Source organism: Mercenaria mercenaria, chromosome 8 (assembly GCF_021730395.1).
Source record: "Mercenaria mercenaria strain notata chromosome 8, MADL_Memer_1, whole genome shotgun sequence".
Lineage (NCBI taxonomy): Eukaryota > Metazoa > Mollusca > Bivalvia > Venerida > Veneridae > Mercenaria > Mercenaria mercenaria.
In genome coordinates, this window is record NC_069368.1 from 25,297,486 (window position 1) to 25,319,994 (window position 22,509).

General features: G+C 34.7%; 1 protein-coding gene across 1 annotated transcript; it reads left to right on the plus strand.

Annotated features, from left to right (window-relative positions):
• The first annotated feature begins 455 nt into the window (after nt 1-455).
• LOC123522833 (amiloride-sensitive sodium channel subunit alpha-like) lies at nt 456-12,338 on the plus strand. Its single transcript, XM_045300296.2, has 11 exons — nt 456-1,964; nt 3,202-3,275; nt 4,665-4,819; nt 5,341-5,397; nt 5,796-5,904; nt 6,116-6,188; nt 6,758-6,815; nt 7,276-7,316; nt 9,252-9,327; nt 9,897-10,027; nt 11,326-12,338. Exons 1-11 carry the CDS (start codon nt 1,108-1,110, stop codon nt 11,918-11,920), a joined length of 2,226 nt encoding a protein of 741 aa, XP_045156231.2. The 5' UTR covers nt 456-1,107; the 3' UTR covers nt 11,921-12,338.
• The last annotated feature ends 10,171 nt before the right edge of the window (nt 12,339-22,509 follow it).

Sequence of the window (22,509 nt, forward strand, 5' to 3'; positions counted from 1 at the left end):
CACTTAAGAGCTACCAATGGTGTTTCCACTTTTCTACTTTGATATCCGAATTTTTCTGCGTTCTAACTAATCGGACAAGACTTTCTTCCTTAATCTTTTGCTCTTGATTTCTTTTTATTTTCAACCTTTGGATTTATTTCGGCCTAAGATTTGTTATTTAAGAATGGAACTTCAGCACTGCAAATTAATTACACTTCAGCTGCTACTAGTATATAGACAAGCTATAAATAAATAACTAGGATTATAAAGTCAAAGATAATCTTAAGAGATAATCCGACCTTTTTGTGATTTACCGTTCAAAGTCACCGCGCACATTATTCGTTGTAAAGATAATAACATTGATCGCTATTACTGACAAATCTATGCTAGGATAACACAAAAAACAAAAAGATATATTATACACTTCAACTCAATAGAACTGTTTAAACAATAGCACAGGGTGGATTATGTACAGCGTATATATAGCTGTGGTTTTGTGATTGATCATTTCGAACAATGCAAGCACGCGGCAATTATTTTTTCATATTGATTCAAATTGTAAAATAACGCAAGTGTTGATTCATTTTTATACACATGTACTTAAAACATTTTAACATTAGATCTGCCTATCTTAAATGGATTATTGACTTGCATGACTGGAATATAATTGTTGATTCTATTGCATTTGGGATTTCACAAATTTTTTTCTTTTAAAAAATGTAGAGATGACTATCAATTTCTCATGAGAGTGGATAATAGGAATACAAAAAAAAAAATGTAGTTTGCGAATAGGGCATTCTGTTTGCATAATATAAAACATATTGATAAAACCGCGCACACCAACGTCATTGTATGAGATTACAATAATATTTAATAATAATTTCATAACTTGAGCAATAGAAAGTTCAATAGATATAACAGAGGAAGAATGAACACTTTGTAAAAAATAATAAAGGTAACTATAAACTGTAAACAAATACCTCTCAGCGCATTCAATTATGTAATTAAACTGTTCTTTCAATGTTCAACGCAACTTGGACTGAATTTTTCTACAAAAAGAGAGCCACTCTTAGTGAGAACGTAGAAAGTTGAACGGAATACGTTGCGACTTAAAGAAATAGACAGATAATGGCGGATGAGTTTGAGTCTCAGTCTTGGAAAGATCGTTGTGACAGATATTTTTCTTCCATTTCGGATACTGGAAAAGACCGTGATCAAGAAAAACACGCCAAGAACGACTCGGAAAATACGCGTGAAAGACGTGTAATGAAAAATGGATTGCTAGACGATAACGATAAAGAATGGAGAGATCTTTCTGAAGTAAGAAATGTTTTCTCTGAATACTGGCTTTTACGCAGCGCCCGAAGGGTCATGTCTATGTTGGATATACATGGAGCAAGGGTTGCAAGCAAAACAACAGGAACTGTGGGGTTTATAATTTGGATGATTATTGTTGTAATATCTGTTTTAACATTCGGGTCTTTGTTATATTTCATTCTAAGAGACTATTCAGATGAACCGTCCACGTTTCGCATTAATAGTATAAGGCAATCTAAAGGATTAATTTCCGATGACATTTCATTGACGGTGTGTAATTTAAATGTAATTAAAAAGTCTCAACTTGTCAACAGTGGATTAAACGATCTGGATGACTTAATAAATGGTAAAAATATAATTGTTACAAGAGAAGAAACAAATACTGTCAGAGAAGAGCTAGAAACAAATAAAAAACTGAAAGCGTTTTTATTAACAAGAAATACAGACACATTTTCTGAATTTGTTGCAAGCACTGAAAATGACATTGTAGTACAAGAACTTACTAGATCTTCAAACTTATCTCTGTTGCATCGATTAAGTCAATATGGAAAACCGGGGCTGTTAAAAGAAGTTGTTCAGCTATCTAAGGCCGATGTAGAAAAAATGGGTCATGCCACGAACGAGACGTTAGTTAAATGCTGGAAAGATAACAGACAGTGTCAACCTATGTAAGTTTTTATCCCTTTTGAAACCGAGACTAATATTTTTTTCTCAACCACTAAATTTCTCCGAATATTTGCCATTCTTATAACGCTATTGTGAAAATAAATCGCTTAAATTTGTGACACATTCTCCTGTAGACAAGAAATTTTAAGTAGTGTACTTTAATAACGTTTAAAAGAGATAAAGCAGTTGTTGAAAACACTTTTATGCAGAATTTCAATGGTGCAAAATGTAAGATCCGGTCAGCGTAAAAAAGACAAAGGTTACAATCAAAAGTATTTTCAGCCTAAACTATTAACATAGTCATTACAAGATTATGAACATTTATTCATGAAGAGGTCCTGACTAAAATATGTTGATTTTTTTTGCATTTTCATGATAATACTTTTGTTAGCTATATTTTCTTCTTATCTCATTTTACTGTAATACTGGAGAATGAAAACAACTATTGACAAGTTTATATACCCATAGTCTCAGGCATATGTACTTAAACAAAAACAAGAGGACCTTTGATGGTTCGTGAGGATCGCCACCTTTGCCACAATGAATGATTCATAACGTCGTTTTTTTTCTATTTATTGACAGATACCCTTTAATAGTTTTGCTCATGTGACAGTTTGAATTGACCATATTATCAAGATAAAAATTCTGACCAATTTTCATGAAGATCTCATGAAAAATATGACCTCTAGAGAGGTCACAAGGTTTTTCTATTTTTATAACTACTGGCCTAGTTTTTGACCGCACGTGACCCAGTTTCAAAATTGACCTAGATATCATCAAGGTGAACATTCAGATCAATTTTCATGAAGATCCATTGAAAAGTATGGCCTCTAGAGAGGTCAAAAGATTTTTCTAATTTTAGACCTACTGACCTAGTTTTTGACCGCAGTTGATCCAGTTTCAAACCTGACCTAGATATCATCAAGATGAACATTCAGACCAACTTTCATAAAGATCCGACAAAAAATGTGACCTCTAGAGTGGTCACAAGCAAAAGTTTACGGACGCACGGACGCACTGACGCACGGACGACGGACGACGGACACCGCGCGATCACAAAAGCTCACCTTGTCACTTTGTGACAGGTGAGCTAACAAGAAGGCCTTTGGTTTATCGTGGAGGGATGCCCCTTTGCGACAATGGAATGATTCATACTTTTTTGTGGGATGTTTTTTTTTCTATTTCAGTTGAAGAAATAAACTTAATATTGTTTCCTTTTCATTTACTTGCTTTTCATAGGGACATTCAAACCAAGACAGATCCTGATTATGGCAACTGCATTGCAATGTCTACACTGAAAAACACAAGAACTGGTAGGTCTATTTTTCAAAAATTCTGATAAACGTCAGTTACCGGCTGCCTTGCACGAATGGTTTAAATATGTGGCATAGCAATATCGGGTATATAAAGGATGTGTTTGTTTTTCGTTAATATGAAATAATCTGACTGAGAAGTGAAAATACTTATATTTTATCATGTGTGCGTAGAATTAAAACAAGGCTAAAATATCATTTTTATAATTATGTTTATAAGAAATCCGCTTGGACTTTTTTCCCGTTTTCTCATATCGGAAAAAAATGATACACACTGGAAAAATCCGCTGGGAGGACATTTGTTAAAACCTAATGGGATTTTTAAGATTTCATCCAAAGAAAGTTATTTGATGACTAATATGTTCATCTATATGCTACGTATTGTACAATTTTATAGGAATTTTCTCGACATCATTTAAAATGTACACATTCATAAAATCGGCACTTCTGTTACAAATATGGAAAAGTCCAACCGGATTAAAAAAATTCAAAACGGGCTTACTTTTTACAGATTTTATTACTTATCAAGTTATTCTATCCTTTTTAAAAATCCCATTGGGCTTCGTGTATCCAGTAGGATTTTTGTAAAATGCTATAGGACAGTTTTTATTGGAATAGAATTTTTATTACACAAAAAAAGTGAAAACAAAATTTATATATACATGTATATATAAATATATATTGCTCCTTACTACCTAAAACATTCAAATTAATATCAAGACATTTTAAAATATTAAGTGTGGTAAAATTGAGTGTGGTAATGAAATACATTGTACTCTGAAATAGCATACAAAATATTTCATTTTGAATTATAAATTTCAAATAATTGAAAACGTAAAGATTCACAGATCCATATTGATAAATTGAATAATAACATCATAGTTTTAATATTATATAGATAAGAAGATCCTTTAGAAAGCATAGACCGTAACCAAGAAGAATATTAGTAAATTTTATTTGATATAGCCTATTATAATCACCTGCTTAAGCGGAAATAAAATGGGTAGATTCCATATTCTTCAAATATCAGAAATATGATAACAATGAGCCCATGCCTATTTTGAGGAAACTTAACTTTGTCAGCATCAAAACTTACAATAACACAGTCCATTAGCCTGACTGAGAAAATTAAGCTTTGCCATTGATGAAGAAATACGAAGAGTGAAGTGAAAACGTTCATGTTGGGAAAAGCTACATGTATATCGAAAATCATGCAGAAAACTAACGATAGATTTCCATAGCCAATATATCAGTATTCATTTGCCATGGTTGTACTCTGTAGACCTATGTTTGTCCCCTAAGATAACACAGTAATATTCTTTACCATATTTATTTTGTATGCATTGTTTCTGATAAAGATATTGTTATAAAATAAATCATCTTTTACAGTGGAACTTGTACTGAATGTCCAGTCAGAAGAGTATATTGAATATTTATCACCATCTGCAGAGTTCATAGTCTCTCTAGGCCACGGTTCGGACATTTTACAAAATCAAGTCGTACAGATTTCTCCAGGATTCCACTCCACTGTATCTGTAAATAAGGTACATTATGATTTGTTCTGCTTTATCCAAACACTTGTCATTTCCGTGAAAAGCTGTCCGTTTTTTATTGTTAATGGATCAGTTAATATACTACAGGCTTATGTCAAATTTTGTTTCTTTATAAAGTTCTTTCATTAGTTTGTCATAAACTAAAAACAAAAACAGAGATGCAGTTGACACTAGGAAGAGTACATGGCATTGGACACAAAGTGACTAAGCTGTATTTTATGTAGTTATGATATTAACAATAATAATGATTTTTCATGATTTTTAGTATTAAATAAAGATTTCTGGCTATATGTCTTTGATACAAAATTTATGTTAACCTGGGGGCATAGCCCTTTTAAAGACTTAAACACGTCTTGAAAGCTAAGTTAAACGAAATAACATATACCAGACTTAAGTAAAACCGTGGGTACACTTGCTGTAATTAAGTCAGCAATGGTTTTAATTTTAACACCAAGTCAGATGGACACAACCTTTGTAACTGTTCTCTGCTTAAACTTCATATATGTTTTCAGCTTACATCACTTAAACGATTGGACAGATCATGTAGCACTTCGGGTGTCAGCAAAAAGGTTGGTGACTTCATTAAACATAATAAGCTGTTTAAATGTTAATATTATCCCTTTTCTGACAAATATATCTTTTTAAAATACAGATTTTAAGTCACGATGATTGTGATTCTACAAAAGAAACAAGCTGTGTGTATTTGATGAATGAAATGCCATATTCGAAAATACTTCGATCAAAAGCTTGCGAATGGTTAATTTGAATTTGTACTCAGAATGTCATATACATTCCAAAGCAAAGAACTAGTTATGCCTAGTTGTTGTTTTTTTTGTGTGTGTGTTTTTTTTCATGTTTTTTTTATTCTAGACATTCCCATGCATATTCGTAGGACATTTAGCCTTATACAGGATTTTCAGGAAATGTAAGAATGTAAGTGATTTTTCAAAGCAATATTTTTTTTCAGATATGTGAAAGAAATTGCTTAAAAGACCACTTGGTTAGGCTTTGTGGTTGCAGCATAGGTGGAGAGGATATGAGTCTCAACATTTGTAAAATGAATCAAGCATCCGACTGTACGTAAATTCGCGACATTCAACATATTTTTAGAAATAACTGCATTTTACCTGTTTGCAATGCATGTTAATAAACTCTATTATTAAGTCATTGTTTCGTTTTCTAAACACAAATACACACATTCTTCGGGTTATATAACTTTTTGTAACACCCTTGAATTATATAACAATAATATATTTTTGACTGATATATATATATACAACGTTTCAGATATATGCGTAAAATCTCTACAACGTTTGCAGTTTCTAGGGAATTTACCGTGCCAGTGTCGAGAGAGATGCAGGTATTAACAATGTAACAAGCCATACACTAATTAAAACATTTGTATAAGATGACGTAAACATTTTAAGCACCTGGTCCCAAATTATTGCGGAAATTCCTCACTTTTCAACTTCAAAGTAATGAAAAAATGTTTTAAATGCTTACAACCCTACCAATTGCTGGGATTCTTTATAGAAATAGAGATTTCTAAAGTGTACCACGATATTTTCTTAGAAGGCGATGACATTATATATAATCAAATAATGTGAAAAAATCAAAAAAAAATCAGAGCGGTATCAAATTGAGATCGGGGATGGTGTGCATGCACCTGTGGATTCAATCAAGTTATGCTGTCAGACGATTAGTTTCAGAACTTTCAACATGCGCATGTTGTACAGCTGAGCCACGGGACGTTTCTTAAAAACTTTTGAACATCACATGCACTGTTCTTTCATACCTTTTGAGGAATATCTATTCCAGTCGACTTCAAATGATGATATATATTTGTGTTCCGTTGAGTCTTTAATGTATTTCCATAAACCGGAATTTCAAAATATTCAAATACTAATTATTCAAATTCTTATTTTTCAGTGAAAAGAAATTAGATTTACAAATGTCTGCAATTGGTTGGCCATCGGAACAATATACAGTATGTACTTCAAAGTTTTATAAAATATCTGTAAATTAACAAATGCCGATCAAGCTTGATCGGACCTAGAACGCATTCCAACTAAAATCTGCTTAACTTAAAACTTAGAAGTATATTTTTGAAGACTTGTGTAGATCTAGCTTGTTTCAATTGAAATTATAAATTAGGACGGGATCGGGCTTGGAGGACGGTGGTGCTCTGTGATTTCTTTCAAAAATTACAAATAGTCATCATGTTTCAGATCTAAAAACATATTTTTCTATAAGTCAAAGTTTTATCTTCATATATTCGGTTCTCTGCCTACCTCTTACCCAAAATCCTGGTCAAACCGACCGTTTTGTTACATGAACATATCCCTTTGTGCCACGAGGGATAGTTGATATTGGCAGTAATTAAAGCACAATGTCCAATTATTCCATGTGCCCAAACTTATTATGTCATACTGTCGCATCTGTTTCAGGAAAAGTATGGCCAGCAGAATGTTACCAAGGGCTACATAAGGTAAATTCTTTTCCAGTTACGGCAAGCTTATAATGCAAAATTTTCTCAGAAGTCTTTCGAAAATCTCCACAAGAAATTTATAACATTTTAACTTAAACCCGATCGATGGCAACCAAATATTCATGTACACTGAAGTAAATAAGGTCATTTATCAGTCACTGGCCTTAGTTCTTACTCCACATGACTGGTGTCTAATTTGACCTAGATTTAATTAAACAAACATTCTGGCCGTATTAATCGAGTAGAACATGTGAATAGTAAATACTAGTAGGTTGTCCAGTTTTTTTACCTCAAATAACACAGTCGATTTGATAAAACTAAACACTTTGAAAACGTTTTGTAGGATAAAGTTAAAAATGGGCTTTTAAAGTGTTAACTTTTTTCTATAATATGACTCAGTGACCTAGTTTGTAATTTAAGATAAATAAGTTCCAAACATATCATATACATGTACTATATAGAGACATTTTGACAAAATGTTATGAAGATCAGAGATCGAACAAAATGAACTCGGCAGTATCATAAAGGTTTTGCTATTGTTTAACAGGGTGGCCTAGATTTTTATCTCAAATGATCCAGTATCAAACTTGACCTAGATTTCATAAAGGTAATCATTCTCACAAATCATTTTTAAGATCAGGTAAAAATAATGCCCTCATTGTATTAACAAGGATTTTCTGTTATTTGACCTAGTGACCTAGCTGTTGGGCGAAGGCATACAGTATCAAATCTGACCTAAATTTTGTAGAGGTTCACAATCTGACAAAGGCAAAGATCAAGTAGAAAATATGATATCTGTGGCGTTAATAAGGCTTTTATTATTATTTTTCTATTATTTGACCTAGTTAATTATTTTTACCTCAAATAATCAAGTTTCAAAATTTTCATTGGGACAAACATAAAAAAAGACAAAGTTTTACGAAGATAGAAATATGTATCATTTTAGTGTTATCAAGGTTTATCTATATGGCCCAATGACTTAGTGTTTGAGCTCAATCGACCCAGTGACAAAATCATCTAATATGTTTTTCAAGGGGAACATTCTGACTAAGTTTCATTATTATAGGACCAAAATTGTAACATCTAGAGTGTTAGTCGAAGGGCGACATACTACAACGATGAACGACGAATACAGGGTATCATAATAGCTCATCTTGATCACTTCATGCTCTGGTGAGGGTATCATAATAGCTCATCTTGATCACTTCATGCTCTGGTGAGGGTATCACAATAGCTCATCTTGATCACTTCATGCTCTGGTGAGGGTATCACAATAGCTCATCTCGATCACTTCATGCTCTGGTGAGGGTATCACAATAGCTCATCTCGATCACTTCATGCTCAGGTGAGGGTATCACAATAGCTCATCTCGATCACTTCATGCTCAGGTGAGGATATCACAATAGCTCATCTCGTTCACTTCATGCTCTGGTGAGCGTATCACAATAGCTCATCTCGATCACTTCATGCTCTGGTGAGGGTATCACAATAGCTCATCTCGATCACTTCATGCTCTGGTGAGGGTATCACAATAGCTCATCTCGTTCACTTCATGCTCTGGTGAGGGTATCACAATAGCTCATCTCGTTCACTTCATGCTCTGGTGAGGTATCACAATAGTCATCTCGATCACTTCATGCTCAGGTGAGGGTATCACAATAGCTCATCTCGATCACTTCATGCTCTGGTGAGGGTATCACAATAGCTCATCTCGATCACTTCATGCTCAGGTGAGGGTATCACAATAGCTCATCTCGATCACTTCATGCTCTGGTGAGGGGATCACAATAGCTCATCTTGATCACTTCATGCTCTGGTGAGCTAAAAAGTAGAAACCTTTCATAAAAAACACCCTGAGCAACATTTCAATGAGCCAACGGTGCCACTTTGTACATATAATCACTTTAATTAATATCTACATCTGCATCTTTTCAGAGAAAACATTGCATTACTGACGATACATCTAAGTCCGATGTTTACAGAAGAAATTGAAGAATACGAGCCTTTCGAGGTATAAATTTACTTCTGACAGTGTTAGTGAACGTACAGAAATCATAATATGGTTTATAGTATTTGAGATAGATAACAAAGAAGTAAAAAAAGTACCATGTTCATTTGTTTAGGTATAAGAAGAATGTTTCCTGTAAAAAAAAATGATATTCAATGTCCGTGGTTCACTAACAATTTATTTTCAAATGCTGAAACTCCTCAACATATGTATTTTATGTTACTAAGTTTATAAATTATTTGTTTAGACAGAGCTACATTCATAATCGATTATTAAAAACTTCAATTCTTTATAGTGGTAGTACCTATTTATACTGTGTTTAGCTATACCTACATATATTAAATGAGTACTATTTCAAACCTAATGCATAGTACTGTTTATGCACATTAACCTTTTAATTGTTCATATTTTCAAAGATGAAAATTAGTCTGTTATACCTTTAAGATTTCACTTCATTTTACAGAGCTGCATTCAATAGCATTTTTTTTTCTCTTGGAATAAATATATTGAAATTATATCTTTTAGTTTACACCAATTTAAATTTTGCTCAAATTAGATGTGATTTATTTCAGATTATGGATATATTTGTTAGAATAGGAGGGCTGTCAGCTTTTGTTGCTGGGGTTTCTGTTGTCACCGTTCTCGAAATATTGTACATGGTACTACAGAGTGTTGTCCAGTTTGTGCGTTATATCAGAAAAAGGTAACTATAGCATACTAAGGTTGTGTTAGGGATTTAAATCGGATCTACTTTTCGAAGGAATTTTCAATGTGTCTCTAGGTATGGTGGGGCGTTTAGGTTTAACTTCCGACCTTTTTCATGCAGACTGAATTGTTTTCTAACATGGACGCATTAGCGGGGGGTCGAACAGAAAGAGGCAATTGAAACATGATTCGAAGTTAATCACACAATTATCCGATTCAGAAAGACTTTTCGACATGAGTCACTTTCCCAAATAACAAGGTGTGTGTATTAAAGCAGTCTAGGGCTGTATAATAACTGTATTACAAAACCCAACCGCTCATACTAAATCATAAGCAAACAGCAAGGCCTGCTTAACTATTCGGTAAAATGTTTAATCTTTAGTGAATATACGCAGCCTTACTGTAGCAGTGTCATTTCTAAACACATTTTACTTATCTGAAACGTGTCTGTAGATTGAGATTCATGTTCATACATTTTGCACCCCGCTATACCTCTTACAGTACAACTTGCATTAAGAGACCGAGAAATGGAAAGGCAGAAAGTGAATTCTTAACACAAATGATCTCTTATTACAACAAAATACGTTTTAATTAATGCATGTGGTATGTTAATAGAAGTGGTTTCTCGAAAAAGTTTGACTCTACACATTTAACAAACCCTACGACACACAGATTCTCATTTGAAAACTGTTAAATTGTAGCTCATATTTATTATATATTGTGAATGGCAAATACAACGATCTGTAACAAGACTTCTTCAGTAAAATAGAAAAAGTAGAAAACCAAAGGTCGCCTAAAACTACAAAAATGAAAAGATGTTGCGGGCTCGGTTTTATAGAGCCTGTTCATGAAGGTAGTGGTAATGCAAGCTACTGTTCACACTGTCTAGCCCCGGGTTGGGAAGAACTCAACATTTACACACATTACAAGTATCAAAAATAGTTTAGAGACACCCGTTGGTGTACGGCGGTGTACATGGAACTTTCAAAACAATAAACTATTTAAGTTGTAAACTTAATTAAATCTAACGTTTAATAGTTGGTATAGCCGCCATTTCATCTTATAACATGAAGAAGTCTTTGTGAATTTGGGTACTTCCTGTGAATCTTTGGTCGATGTTGGTCCATTTTAAGAGGACGGTTTAACTGTCATAGATAGTAATAATGAAGGACTTACCTCGTCTTTACTAGACTTGCATCTTCCCGAAACTCGATAGATATCCTTGTTGACTTAAAACTTCAAATTTAAACTACTGTGAAGGGCAATGGGATTAAATAATTTTGCATCTCTTTTTAGGTCGAGCAGTGTTGCATCTCCAAGGAGGTTGAGTGACTCAGAAATCACGTCGATAACATGGGCGATGTACCGGCAAAGGCGGCGGCTTGAAGAAGTTAACAAGACGAAGGAAGATAAAACTGCAAACAATGCTGGTGTTAACGCATTAGGCGGCAATGTGCAAGCACGTATCTTGAAGAGAAGTAGCTATGCTGCTGCCGAAACAAGGGAGCTAAATAACGAACACGTCACTGCAAGTAACGACAACCCATCTCGCCATAATGGATACTCCAGAAGATATGATGGAAAGAATCCCTTTTATCAGTCAAGAACAAGAGAAATTTATGCAAAAGACTCTGATTCACATAAAATTGATAATAGATACAGTACTAATGGCGGGAATTACACGGTGAATGTTATTCGTCCCCCTCGTCAAAATGATTACATATATGACAATCGTCATGAACCTGTATACACGGGAAATGTTTTGCACCCAAATGGGGTTAAATACAAAGATAGAAATACTGCAGAAAAGCACCACCCAGAGAACGTGTTCCTTTACAATGGTGCTGTGGCGTACTTCAGTCCTAATGTGTCTGAACCAGTTTATCTATAGCTCATTCAGAACCGTTGTACAATTCCAAAGTGTATTTTTTTTAAATATGAAGCTGATATAGGTATAATATAATTTTAAAGTTTTGCATAAGACCCTGGTTTCAATTGAAATGTTAAGTTAGCCTGGTTACGTGGTTTTCTTTGCTTTATATGCAATTATAGTAAAATCTCTAGGAAGATCTCATTGAAGATGTTATAATGAGTCAGGTAAAATATGTATGTTGGCCCCCACACAATGTCAAAAAGTAGAGCCAGTTGTATAATTTAACTTTATACGATAGTAATGTAAATTTGTTTTCAGATGTAACTCACATGGATCAATTATTTTTACAATTACAAGAAAAAAGAATTTTAGAATTTTAGAAAATGATTCAATGTTCTATTCGTTTTGCACATAGACGATTAAAAGCAAACAGGTCTATCTTATTCTTTATTAATATGCACTCTGGCATTTGCTCACATACCTCGACATGGACTTTCTCTGGGCTTTTCAATGTGTTTTATTTAAAAGAAGCTCTAACAATAGAAACTGACAAGTTGCCCCGATTAAGCAGCCTCAAAACTCCCGATCTCAGGAAAATAATCGTTTATTATCTTTAGATTAGTAAGTAGATCAAGAATCATAACTCTTTCTCTCTTGTCAGAATTATGGAACTTTCTATCTGAGAAAATTGGTATTTCTTGGTCAGTTTTGGCTCAACTGAACTTTGTTCAGGGTGAGCTATTAGTATAGTAGGGCGGTCCGGTGTCCTTCGTCCTGCAACCGCACCCCTGCATGAACATTTTTACTGAAGCAAATTCTTCTCTGAAACTAGTGGTTAGAATCACACCAAACTTGGTCAGTAGCATCCTGGCATGAACAAAGTGTGTCCAAATGATTTAGCTTAGTCCCTTTTAGGGTCCGCCAGAGTTAAAAAATATAAAAACGATCCCTTCTCATGAATCCCTTGATGGCCCACTTCACCAAACTTGATCTGTATAATCCTTGTTAGGTATTCTCTCAAATCCATTCAACTGGATCCGTTTGACCCCTTTTGCTAAAACTAATAATACCAAAGCATTTAAACGACTTCTTTTCATGAACAGATGATGGATTATAACAAAATTTGATATGTAGTATCATTGTACATCCCATCTCAAACTTATTGAAATGGTTCCGCACAGGCCAATATAAGGGCACCATAGCTTAGAAAAGACAAACGTTTTAAACAACTTTTTATGAATCACTTAATCTTCTCAAGACTTGGTCCTTGTATAGACCTCTCTCAAGATTCTCTCAGATTTGTTCAAGTTGTTCTTGTTCTGCTTGGCCCCTTTGCTCACATACCTCGACATGGACTTCTCTTTGGCTTTTCAAATGTGTTTTATTTAAAAGAAGCTCATACAATAGAAACTTACAAGTTGCCCCGATTAAGCAGCCTCAAAACAACCGATCTCAGAAAAATAATTGTTCTTATTTCTTTGATATGTAAGTAGATCAGAAAATCATAACTCTTTCATCTTTGTCAAATTATGGAACTTTTTATCTGAGAAAATTGGTATTTCTTGGTTATGTTTTGGCTCAACTGAACTTTGTTCAGGGTGAGCTATATTATGTAGGGCGGTCCGGTGTCCTTCGTCCTGCGACCGCACCCCTGCATGAAACATTTTTACTGAAGCAAATTCTTCTCTGAAACTAGCGTTAAATTAAAACCAAACTTGGTCGTAGCATCCTGGCATGAATAAAGTTTGTCCAAATGATTTAGCTTACGCCCCTTTTAGGGTCGCCAGATGTTAAAAATATAAAAACGATCCTTCTCATGAATCCCTTGATGGTACCATCACCAAACTTGATCTGTAATAATTCCTTGTAAGGTATCTCTCAATCCATTCAATTGGATCCGTTGACCCCTTTTGCTAAAACTAATAATACCAAAGCATTTAATAAACGACTTCTTTTCATGAACCAGATGATGATTATAACAAAATTTGATATGTAGATCATTGTACAGTCCCATCTCAAACTTATTGAAATGGTTCCGCACAGGCCAATATAAGGGCAACCATAGCTTAGAAAAGACAAACGTTTTAAACAACTTTTTATGAATCACTTAATCTTCTCAAGACTTGGTCCTTGTATAGACCTCTCTCAAGATTCTCTCAGATTTGTTCAAGTTGTTCTTGTTCTGCTTGGCCCCTTTGCTCACATACCTCGACATGGACTTTCTCTGGGCTTTTCAATGTGTTTTATTTAAAAGAAGCTCTAACAATAGAAACTTACAAGTTGCCCCGATTAAGCAGCCTCAAAACACCCGATCTCAGAAAAATAATTGTTTATTATCTTTAGATTAGTAAGTAGATCAAGAATCATAACTCTTTCTCTCTTGTCAGAATTATGGAACTTTTTATCTGAGAAAATTGGTATTTCTTGGTTAGTTTTGGCTCAACTGAACTTTGTTCAGGGTGAGCTATTATTATAGTAGGGCGGTCCGGTGTCCTTCGTCCTGCGACCGCACCCCTGCATGAACATTTTTACTGAAGCAAATTCTTCTCTGAAACTAGCGGTTAGAATTACACCAAACTTGGTCAGTAGCATCCTGGCATGAATAAAGTTTGTCCAAATGATTTAGCTTAGCCCCTTTTAGGGTCCGCCAGAGTTAAAAAATATAAAAACGATCCCTTCTCATGAATCCCTTGATGGTCCACTTCACCAAACTTGATCTGTATAATTCTTGTAAGGTATTCTCTCAAATCCATTCAATTGGATCCGTTTGACCCCTTTTGCTAAAACTAATAATACCAAAGCATTTAAACGACTTCTTTTCATGAACCAGATGATGGATTATAACAAAATTTGATATGTAGTATCATTGTACAGTCCCATCTCAAACTTATTGAAATGGTTCCGCACAGGCCAATATAAGGGCAACCATAGCTTAGAAAAGACAAACGTTTTAAACAACTTTTTATGAATCACTTAATCTTCTCAAGACTTGGTCCTTGTATAGACCTCTCTCAAGATTCTCTCAGATTTGTTCAAGTTGTTCTTGTTCTGCTATGGGTAATCAGAGCTAGAAATTGAAAACCTTTAAATAACTTCCTCACATAAAAATGTAATATACATTTTGTATCTTCACCAAACATGGTCTTTAGCATCTTTGTAAGGTTCATTTCAAGTTTGTTCAAATGGTTTCACTAAACCCCTTTTAGGGACAAGAAGAGCAAACGATAGAATTATCTTTTAAAATGTTCTTGTTTTCTATCATGGGACCGTACCTGTTTATCACAAATAATCAGTGTAAAATGGTCAAGATCAGGTTACAAACTTTATAAAAATGTGTAGGAGATCATGACTGAAAATTGACCTGAAAAAATCTCTTTATTAGAAACTGTTATGTAATTATAGGTTATTAGCTTTGTATCGGGAAATATGCACGAGTTCTTAAGCGGAAATCTTGCGAGACTTTAGGAGCGCAATATTCGTCCGCTGAAGAACGAGTGCATATTTCCCGATGCAAAGATAATAACCTTTTTATTACATAGGCATCTACACGTATAAATATTATGTAAATATCATAAATATGTTTAACAGCCTGAATGGATTGACAATACTGAACTAAATAGAAAAAAAATAGTGCAACAACACACACTGAATTACGTCACGCACCCGATATGAAATTCAGGCGTCAGTGTATGGAAAAATATTGACGTTTCCGTTACCAGTGTAACTTAACGGAGAATAGAAACAAGTATGTAATAAACCAGCATATCATCTAATTAAATGTAGAAAGTTGCTGTTGGTACTACTAGTATTTTAGAGGCTTAAATTTTACTTCAATTTTTAAGATAGTTATTAAATATAACGAATTAGACAGGGAGCCAGGCTGATTGATCAGCATAATTTAACATGATTATGACATTTTGTTACCTCATTTAAAGGGAATATAGGGTTGTGTTAACATGTCACGTAAATTTTGTGCTCTGTGCTTCCGTGAAATCCACCATTAGTTTCTACTTTTATAAGCTTGTACATTAAACTTTTCAATAAGGTTTTATAACGGAGAAATGTGTAATAACCACTATGAATAATTAACATTTCTTTTCCAGAGTAAGCTTGAGAAGCAATTTGTATAAAGTAGTACATGGACTGTATATTAATCGCAGACATTATTCAAATTCATCAAATACATTCGTGCTAATGGGGCTAATGTTTTGGTTTGAAGGACCTAGAAAATATCTGTTTAGACAATAGTGTCCCCTTTTAAATTATATGAGAAAATATATCAATCTATTTAAAATACTAATAGAAAATGTCCAACATTACAAGAATAAAATTGTTGCAGGTTTGGTTTGAATGATGGACAGGAGTGGAAATGCATGGTACTGTCCACACTCTCTAGCCCAGGCTTGATCAGCACTCAACATCTGCGTATTTTAAAAGTACGAAAAAGTTAAGTGACATCAGCAGGTGTGTTCATACGGCGGTATACATAAAAGTTTAAATGATAGACAATTAAAGTGCAACTCCATGAAAGGCGATGTATGGTCCCCAGTTATAAAAATGGAATTGCCCTAAACAAGAAAACAAAGAGCAGAACTAAAGAAACTGGGATTTAGAGAGGGTATTTGGGGTTGTGGAGCCTGTATATCTCAGAAACTGGCAAAGCCAAGGGGTGATTTAATCAACTCCATATTGAGAATATTTACTATGATATCGTGTTTGGTAAACAACAAAAGAGTATAAATTGCTATGCAGGTTCCAAATTGTCAGATAATAGGGACAATTTCTTCAGTTTTCCTAATTTCTTTATTCCAAGTATCAAATTAATACTAGATATAGTTTTTAAGTTGTGCGTCGGACAAGAAATATAATAGATTTGACCTTTGAGATCAGTTTCTGACCTAAACAATTGACCTACCGATCAAGTTCATACGCTGTACACACTGTCTCATATCAACCTGCCTATATGCAAAGTTTGAAGTCAATACCTTGAATGGCTTCTAAGTTATCCACCCTAACATGAAATAGAAGGACAGACTGGGCATGAGAGAGCAGTTTGTGACCAAGACTTTTGACCTTCCAATCCGTCAATGCTATATCTTTTCATTGTCCATTGCGTGCATGCCACGTTTGAAGACAATACCTTGAATGATTATAAAGTAACTCTCTATACACGCAATATGACGAACAGAGATTCCTTGCTGTGCATGCACTTTGCACATCGTCTCATCACATATCTACATGCCTAGTTTAAAGTCAATACCTCGAATGGTTGAAAACCACTTCGAACCCGAAGTAAAGACAGATTTGCCCTTTCAACATTTGTGACTTGACCTTTGATCTATTATTTCGGTTCTTGCGATGTGCATATATAATCTCATCGACAACTTCCTGCATTGTATAAGCAAGGTTTGAAGTCAATAACTTAAATGTTTATTAAGTTATAGTCCGGGCACGAAATATGACTGACAGGCTTGAACTTTCAGCTCAATTTGCGACTTTGACCTTTAACCTAACGGCTCGGTTCTTTCGCTCTGCATATCATCTCATTGCTGCAGAAGAGCATTATTGTCACACAGGTGTATGTTATTTATAAACACGAAATTTCGAGTTACATATCTAGAAATTTCGAGTTACTAAGTCGAAATTTCGAGTTACGTATCTCGACATTTCGAGTTACTAGGTCGAAATTTGGAGCTACTATGTCGAAAATTTGAGTTAAGTTTATCAAAATTTCGAGTTACGTATGTCGAAATTTCGAGTTACTAAGTCGAAATTTCGAGTTACTTAATTTGCAATTTCGAGTTAGTAAGTCGAAATTTCGAGTTAAGTATCTCAAAATTACGAGATACTAACTACAATAGTTTACGTTGATGTATAGGTCCTGGCCAAGATAAGGTACTGGTGTATCCATCGGGTAGCCTTACAGATTCATATGATTAAGATGACCGGTAAGTGTTTGCTAAAAAACACTATTAAAACCATGTTTAAGTCTGGAAGGTTTTCAACTTAGTTTGAGCCCACATGGCAAGGAAATATAGACATACCCTACATGCGTGTAGTAATGAGTCTGACCAAGATTGGATACCTGGATAGATCTACATTTTTAGGAGAGGTCATAGAAGGTGACCGGGAAATATTAAAACTTAGAGTATTTCACTATTTTGACCATATCTAGGTTTTCGACCTAGTTCGAGCTCCTACCATCTGAACATACTATACATGCATATGAAGGTATATATCCTGCATTCAGTTTGAAATCCGGACTAGCTTTAGAGGCTGTAAGGGGTAAGTCATATATCGATGTATGGTAGTATATGTTCAAGTCGCTACATGTTGTTGACCAGGGTACAATAATGGATGTGTAGATAGATTATTCCACTTCGAGGAGTCAAATGTGGTCCATTACATTTTTGGCCTTTGACAGACGGACAAATGTTCAAACTTTGCGGATAAAAAGGCAAGATAAGAAGTCGAAATTTCGTATTATTGACTACTAGGTTAATATCTCGAAATTTCAGGTTAATATCTCAAAATTTAATATCTCGAAATTTCAGGTTAATAAACAAAACCCACCTAGCACCGATCCTCTTCCGTACATTGCAAATTACTTGTATGCAAAATCTAACATCAATACTTGAATGCTTATCACGTTATGCTCCGGACACGAAATACAACAGACAGATTTGACTTTTCAGATCAATTTCTGACCTTAGTATTTGACCATGCGCTCTCTCAACCTACCTATACGCCATGACTGAAGTCACTGTCTTTAGTGGTTTGTAAGTTTCCCACCTGATATGAAATACGAAGGACAGATTTGCCATTACAGCTCAGATTGCGACCCTGACTTTTAATCTACTTGTACAGTTCATGTAAATACCGTCACATCTCCGCGGGCCATCTACTCCAAAACCCTATTAAGTTTAAAGGTTCTTGATCAAATAGGTCTCAAGATATTGATAGGAAGAGGATTTCCATGTTCTGGCACCCGTGTCGTTTACCTTTGACCTAAAGTGGTTTACAAGTTACTGATCAAAACTGCTTTTCCATATTCTGGCCCCTGTGACTTTGATCTACTAATCCAACAAGAGCTGTCCGTAAAACAGCGTGCTCCACTATCCGGCGATTTGACAGTAAAATGAATATATGTCTCGATAAGAAACCTCTACTTTAAAAGGAAGATACACCAAGGGACATAATTCTGTCAAGAACACAAATAAGAGTTAATGGGATTGTTACCACATATGCAGACGTTGATGGTAAAGATATATTCTGAGTTTCAAGTCATTACCTTATATAGTACCAAAGTTGTGTCCAGAAAACGAAGTTTGTTAAATAAATTATGAAAGGGGCATAATTTGGTCAAAAATACAAATCTGAGTTATGGGGATTGTTACCATACATGCAGATGATGATGATAAAGATACATTTTAAGTTTCAAGTCTTTACCTTATATTGCATTTAAATGTTTATGTAAAGTTACAGTAAGATGCAATAGTAATACAAAGATATGACAGAAAAACAAAGGTTGCCAAAAATTAACCTTAAAAATAACCTAACTATAACATCTTGGTGACCTTGACCTTGGGTATATTAGGCTCAGCCACTACATATACTTTGTATACTGGACAATGTTTATGTGAAGTTACAGTAAGATATAAGCAATATTAACAAAGATATGACAGAAAAACAAAGGTTGCCCAAAAACTTTAACCTCAACAAGAGGACCATCATGGTCCTGAATCGCTCACCAGTCCCCACATGACCCAGTTTTAAGTATGACGTCGTTTTTTCTATTATTTGACATAGTGACCTAGTTTTTGAGCTCATGTGACCCAGTTTTGAACTTGACCTAGATATCATCAAGATAAAAATTCTGACAATTTTCATGAATATTCACTGAAAAATATGGCCTCTACAGAGGTCACAAGTTTTTTCTATTATTTAACCTAATGACCTAGTTTTTGAAGGCATTTGACCCAGTTTTGAAATTGAACTAGATATCATCAAGGTGAACATCCAGACCAATTTTTATGAAGATCTCATGAAATATATGGCCTCCAGAGATTTAACAAGGTTTTTTTTATTTTTAGACCTACTGACCTAGGTTCTGACTGCACTTGACCCAATTTCTAATCTGACCTAGATATCATCAAGATGAACATACTCATCAATTTTCATTAAGATCTCATGAAAAGTATGGCCTCTAGAGATTTCACAAGGTTTTTCTATTTTTAGACCTACTGGCCTAGTTTTTGACTGCACATAACCCAGTTTCAAACTTGACCTAGATATCATCAAGGTAAACATTCTGACCAATTTTCATGAAGATCCATTGACAAATATGGCCTCTAGACAGGTCAAAAGGTTTTTTCTATTTTTAGACCTACTGACCTAGTTTTTGACTGCACATGACCCAGTTTCGAACTTGACCTAGATATCATCAATATAAATATTCAAACCAATTTTCATACAGATCCCATGAAAAATATGGCCTCTAGAGAGGTCACAAGGTTTTTCTATTATTTGACCTACTGACCTAGTTTTTGACCGCACGTGACCCAGTTTCAAACTTGATCTAGATATCATCAAGGTGAACATTCTGAACAATTTTCATGAAGATCCATTGAACAAGAGCTATCCGTAAGTCAGCCAAGCTCGACTATTCGAAATATTGTCACAGAAGCAGGAAATTATTACCCAAAATGTTAAATATCAAAAGAGTTTTAAGTTCAAAAGGGGACATAATTTGACCAAAATGCATATCAGAGTTATGGGACTTGATGCTATCAACTAGTTTTATAACCCCAAAGAAACATGTTAAGTTTCAATTCCATATCTGCATTAGTTTTGGAGATAGTAACTTGCATGTAAAACTTTAACCAGAATTTTCTAAGTCCAAAAGGGGGCATAATTTGCCCAAAATACATGTCAGAGTTATGGGACTTGATTCTGTCAACTAGTTTTATAACCCCGAAGACACATGTGAAGTTTCAATTCAATATCTGCATTAGTTTTGGAGGTAGTAACTTGCATGTAAAACTTTAACCAGAATTTTCTAAGTCCAAAAGGGGGCATAATTTGCCCAAAATACATGTCAGAGTTATGGGACTTGATTCTGTCAACTAGTTTTATAACCCCGAGAACACATGTGAAGTTTCAATTCAATATCTGCATTAGTTTTGGAGATAGTAACTTGCATGTAAAACTTTAACCAGAATTTTCTAAGTCCAAAAGGGGGCATAATTTGCCCAAAATACATGTCAGAGTTATGGGACTTGACCCAGTGAGGTAGGTAATTGATCTAGAAAAGGAAAAAATAAGTTTTAAATCCATATGCCTTTTAGTAATAGCTGTATGTACTTGCACGCAAAACTTTAACCAGAATTTTTTAAGTCCAAAAAGGGGCATAATTTGGCCAAAATACATGTCAGAGTTATGGGACTTGACCTAGTGATGTAGGTAATTGATCTAGAAAAAGAAAAAATAAGTTTCAAATCAATATGCCTTTTGGTAATAGCTGTATGTACTTGCACGCAAAACTTTAACCAGAATTTTCTAAGTCCAAAAGGGGGCATAATTTGCCCAAAATGAAGGTCAGAGTTATGGGACTTGCTGCTATCAACTAGTTTTATAACCCCGAAGACACATGTGAAGTTTCAATTCAATATCTACATTAGTTTTGGAGATAGTAACTTGCATGTAAAACTTTAACCAGAATTTTCTAAGTCCAAAAGGGGGCATAATTTGTTCAAAATACATGTTAGAGTTATGGAACTTGACCCAGTGAGGTTGGTAATTGACCTAGAAAAAGAATAAATAAGTTTCAAAGCTATATGCCTTTAAATGATAGCTGTATGTACTTGCATGCAAAAACTTAACCAAGGTGTGACGCCGACGCCAGGGTGAGTAGAATAGCTAGACTATTCGAGCTAAAAATATGGCCTCTAGAGAGGTCACAAGATTTTTCTATTTTTAGACCTACTGACCTAGATTTGGACCGCATGTGACCCAGTTTCGCACTTGACCTAGATATCATCAAGATGAACATTCTGACAAACTTTCATAAAGATCCCATGAAAAATGTGACCTCTAGAGTGGTCACAAGCAAAAGTTTACAGACGCCGCGCGATCACAAAAGCTCACCTTGTCACTTTGTGACTGGTGAGCTAAAAATAACCAAAGTATAACATCTTGGTGACCTTGACCTTGGGTATAATGGGCTCAGCCCCTACACATACTTAGTTTGTATATTGGATAATGTTTATACGAGGTTACAGTAAGATATAAGCAATAGTAACAAAGATACGACAGAAAAACAAAGGTTGCCAAAAAACTTTAACCAAGAAGGGTCACGCCGACGCCGGGGCGAGTAGAATAGCCACTCTATTCTTCAAACAGTGGAGCAAAAAATCAACAAGGGTCACCTACTTGGCATGCCCAATCACCCTACGAAGTTACCAAGGTTTTGTGTAAAGTGGTTCTCAAAAGGTTTTTCATCATCAAGACCCTATGACCTTGGCTTTTGATAAAGTGACCCCAAACACTATGCTCTATAAACCCTATCACCCTATGGAGTTTAAACGTTCTAAGTGCAATGGTTCCAA